Source organism: Sphaeroforma arctica (genome assembly GCF_001186125.1).
Source record: "Sphaeroforma arctica JP610 unplaced genomic scaffold supercont1.58, whole genome shotgun sequence".
In the NCBI taxonomy this organism is placed as follows: domain Eukaryota; class Ichthyosporea; order Ichthyophonida; genus Sphaeroforma; species Sphaeroforma arctica.
Window position 1 is genome coordinate 20181 of NW_014040500.1, and position 5200 is coordinate 25380.

At 39.2% G+C, this 5200-nt stretch overlaps 1 protein-coding gene across 2 annotated transcripts; it reads right to left on the reverse strand.

Annotated features, from left to right (window-relative positions):
- Nucleotides 1–240: 240 nt before the first annotated feature.
- Nucleotides 241–4186, reverse strand: SARC_01468. Of its 2 annotated transcripts, none has more exons than XM_014304799.1 (6): nt 3888–4186; nt 2934–3114; nt 2270–2523; nt 1652–1848; nt 967–1082; nt 241–672 (listed from the first exon to the last, which is right to left on the reverse strand). In XM_014304799.1, exons 1-6 carry the CDS (start codon nt 3964–3966, stop codon nt 510–512), a joined length of 990 nt encoding a protein of 329 aa, XP_014160274.1. In that variant the 5' UTR covers nt 3967–4186; the 3' UTR covers nt 241–509. The 2 variants fall into 2 exon arrangements, with proteins under 2 accessions (XP_014160274.1, XP_014160273.1); XM_014304798.1 differs by having other exon boundaries at nt 1652–1869.
- Between the last annotated feature and the right edge of the window lie 1014 nt (nt 4187–5200).

Here is a 5200-nt window from a genome sequence, read left to right on the forward strand (position 1 = left end):
TATAAATATAAATATATATAAATTATATGTGTAGGTATACATACGTACACGCACACACAAACAAATATATATATATATATATATATTATGTATGTATGTATGTATGTATGTATGTATGCATGTATGTAAGTATGTATATACGTATGTATATATATATATATATATCTATATATATATATATATATATTTGCATATATGCATATATATATATATATATGTATTAGGTATGTATGTATGTATGTACGTATGTATTTAAGTATGTAAGTATGTAGGTATGTAAATATGTAAGTATATATATATATCTATATATATCACGCGAGTAGCACATTTGCCAAGTGCCAAATGCCTCATGTAGATGCTGGTTTACAAACGCCCGTGCGCGAAACAAGCCCAGCAAAGTAAAGAGTTCCATTCGATCGTTTGAATGTATGCATCTCTATTGCTTTACTCAGCCATATGAACTGTCCCAGGGCAGGGAATTGTCACCATATCTCGAAGACGTCCACACATTATTTCAGCCAATCATTCATAGCTTTCGCCAATTCAGGCCCGTGTTCCAATTGCATGAAATGGCCTCCGTTTGGGAATGTCTGATGTGGCTGGCCTTGAGCACCCGGAACTTTATTCTTCAGCAGTGATTCAGCTGGCCCCAGCACGGGATCTGCGGTTCCCCTATGGGTTGTTGATGTTTACAAACAGCAAGTTGTTGAAAATTAGGAATTGGCAATTCTAATCTAGAAAAGCGAATTTTACTGCGCAAAACACAGAATCAGTATAGTGTATGCCTTTATTGTTTACATCGAATGTTTCGAGTATCGAGGTGTGTGTGTGCACCCATTCCTCATGAAATTGTGGCTGGGGCGACCTCGTAGTTGCAGTTCCTGGCGTAGAAGCCAATTGATCACTTTAGGACCGAAATCAGTACGAACCAAAGTACACATCACACGCACAGCAGGAAGTACTTACCACAACGACAGCAACGGCTTCTGGCGTGCTGCTAAGCCCTTCCAGGCAGCAATGTTCTCGGTCACCGATTTGTGCTCAGGGGTAGTGGGCACAATCATTGGAAATTCTCTAGCACCCTGAACATTGATTGCAAGCAGTTTAATGTTGAGTCAAAGCACAAATCTCGCGCAATATCTACCCTACTCCCAACAGCTACACAAGTACTATTCGCGCAGTCCAATTGCTGTCACAATAAACGATCCAGAAGACGGCTGAAACTACGATTAATATCGCAATGAAGTCGGACTAGCTAATCTAAACAAGTATATATACCTGTGCAGGGACTAGTTAAGATAAGCGAGTATGTATACCTATGCAGTGAAATCATCTATACAAACACAAACACCAGTAACGACGATAAGCACGTATCGCGGAAGGGCATCGCATGGATTCCAGTGTGTACCATAAGTATCTACCGGAACCATACCGACGGACCGCAGAAATCGCTAATTCTTACTGTGAGCAACCAGCAGAAGGGAACAGGCTATCTTTATGGGTTACAGTAGTCCTTCCCCAATATCAATAGCAAAAGCATGCATATTAGGCACGCGCCGCTATGCAATTTATCGAGAAGTATTGGTATACAAGTATGAGAAGATACAAACACAGCAAACTCAGACCCTTTCACGAAACACACAAAACATACCGCCAAATAGCTCTCGTTCATATCGGGATAGGGAGCATTGAAAGCATCCACATCACTGTCCTCTAGTTTGCGGTTGACTGCTGCATTCTTGATAATTTTGCCGCAGTTCATAACTGGCATTTTCTGAGACGCTTCTCGCCACGCGTCGAATCCAGGACCAGCACTCTTACCAATCGGCAGCGCCGTGTTTGAGGCCACTGTGAGTCGTACACAATAGGCTGGAAATTAGGAACGAGAAGCGTGGATTTGGACTGCAAAATTAGGATACCCTCAGTAAGCGAGCAAAAACAAAACTTACGATGCATTATATACCGAATATTTACATAACGGCGCATACCTATTTGAAAGAGAATAAAAGATATCCTTGCCTATCTAGCGCTATCTTCGATCTATGTAGTTGAAAGATACCTGCTTCTATCGATTATGAATCACATGGTGCATTCATTGCAACTGAATAATACTATGATATGTGCGCTGTTTAACCTAGCTGATATACCCGGCAGTAGCTGAAAGTGTGTATGCGACCGGACACCCCCTCAAAACACCCCCCACCACACACACACCCTTCTCATGACCTACAGCTGTATTGCAGTCCGATATATACCTAAAAATACTCACCGATTCTCTCGTAACGGTCAGCCTCCTCTCCGGCTATTCTCAGCGTGATCAAACCTCCCCAGTCTTGGCAGAAAACAGTCACGTTACTCAGCTTCATCTGGTCTAAGAACATCCGCGTCCAGTTCACATGTGCTTCGTATGTGTAGGCCTTTCGCTCTAAGGGTTTGTCCGACCGTCCAAACCCAATCAAGTCAGGTGCAACGACTCGGTGTCCAGCCTCCAGAAGAGGAGGGATCATGTCCTTGTACAGATAACTGCGTTTCAAGGATATATGTGGAATGTGGAGTACTTTAAGCAGATATTCGGAAACCCACATTTCATTGAACTGAATACTGCTTATAGAAAATGCGTATCTTAGCTTTGAAAGTTTTGCATGTGCTGATTGTAGATCAGTCATGACCTACACGAAGATTAATCCGTACAGTAATAAATCAAACGTTGTAGGATATATCCATCTAACTGTACTCGCATCAGCAAAAACCACAACGTGGATTAGCACTTATCCACAACATCCACAGCATGCGGACATGTATTGCATACATATATATTGAATACAATGCAATAATATATATATATACATTTATATCTACTATAGATATATATATATATGCATATATATATATATATATATATATATATATATATGTAAATGCTGATAACTCACCTCCAGGTCGGTTCACCGTGCATGAGGAGAACGGTATGTCCCGATTCACCCTTGCCCTCGTCATAGTAAGCCATACGCAAACCATCTAGGTCTTTATACTTGGGTTCGTAGTCAAAGCCTTTCACTACATTAAAGGCCGATTCAGGAGTGCGCATGTATGCGATACCGCTGGAGGTAGTACCTATGTTCCAGGATGATACATGCCAAATGATTTGCAATCCGAATGAGAATGCGTAGTGTGGTTCAAATAGGCCAGAAACGACCAAGAGAAAAGATAACTACATTGTATTACTATATCCATATCTATATTTATGGATTCTAGAGCACTCATATATTGATAAATATACTCTGTACAGTCTGGAAAATTACAAATGTAGCTGTTGAATAAATCATATCTGTTTAAATATACTCTTCACATGTATGCTGATGTACATCCACAAGGTGATAGTTCTACGCGAGTACCAAATTCGTTATGGCATCCACATAGTCTCATGAACATTGACGCATATGAATACACCTACTAACACAAACGCGCGTACGAACTATTAACACAAAAATAACTACACGCCTATATACAAGACGCTTGCGGCAAGGTTTGGTTGTGATACATGTTCAGCAAGGCTGCCATTTACTAATGGTTCAAACCCCGTATAACCGAAAACATCTTCTTAATTCACGATTTATTCCGCAGTGTGACTGGCATGTACAAATAATTTGAAACAGGACGCGCATTCGTGGAAACGATCATTGTGTTTTAAACAGCAAACTATATTGAACGCACACAGTGCAATATGTAAATTTCAATGTAGGTATGCCATCTTACATATTTCGAATCTTCAATAGAACGTTTGTGACACTGGATATATATGTTCGTAATCTCAGATATAGATATATGTACATCTTTCGTGTGATAATCATACAAGTATTAATGCATATCATGGCACGTACACCTACCCGTGCTCATCATACGCAAGTTGTGCGACAGCCTCCAAGAGGCAGGGCGAGACACTTGTCCAAGACGTGCCACCAACATTTTACTGTTTATTTGATACAACCTGTGTTCACTCTTGTGGTAGTGAGGATCAATGAAGTGTAATACACAGAAGCGACCTTTTAGATATTTATTTACGCATATATCTATACGTGTACGTACATAATTACACTGCTTTTTTTATTAACAAAATAGTTATTTACGTCAGGTCTCTGAGGAGTCCGAGGACTCTCTGCTGGTCGTGGTCTCAGACTCAGAGACTCGATTCTCAGTTCTGAGTATTCAGGATCACATGATATAAACAAAAACTTTCATTTGTTTGCCGCAGATATTTTGCTCCACACATTATGTGTATGACTTCTTCATGACCCTCTACGGCTCTCTCTCTCTCTATATGACTGTGTAGAAAGTGAAGAAATAAAATAGTGATCGAGTCCCATTGGACAAGGACATATTAAGATCTTTTCACTACTTTTTTTAATAAAAATTATAGAACAAAATATTCGTTGTCAAAAATTTGATATTTATGTACATATGTACATTTTTAAACCTTTGATTTATTGACCAACAGCCTACAAGTATACAGCGATCATTTTGGCTGATAATGTACAGCAAACAGAGACCTGGAATTTTGAAAAACAATGTACACTACAGAGTACAGACTACAGCAGTACAGCAGGTGCATACGTACCGCAAATACTAGAATATTCATTTGTTTACTTGTATCGTTCATCACAGCGACGATATATGTAGTGGTGGCTGTTTTACAGGTTCATAGTGGTTACAAATAATTTTGTATCGTTTATAGCGATTTTGTATGTAGTGGTGGCTGTTGTGATGATGTAGTAAGTGGTGCCTGTTGTGATGTTGTAGGTAGTGATGGCTGTTGTGATGTTGTAGGTAGTGGTGGCTGTTGTGATGTTGTAGGTAGTGGTAGCTGTTGTATCTGTGAATTGTGGTTTCCAATTACTTTGTATCGTTCATAGCGATGTTCTGGGTAGTGGTGGATGTTATACAAGCGCATAGAGATAATTAGCTATTTTGCACCGTTCATAACGATGATATTGGTAGTGAAAGTAGATAAAGCAAGATATTTACAATATTAGTTCTCTCACACTGCATACGATACCGCTATCAATATTTTAATACGTTTATCGAGTTGGCTGATCTCGAAAAGCTGACTACTTATATATATATATATATATATTTATATATATATATATATATATATATATATGTATGTATATATGTATGTATGTATCTATGTATCTCTGGG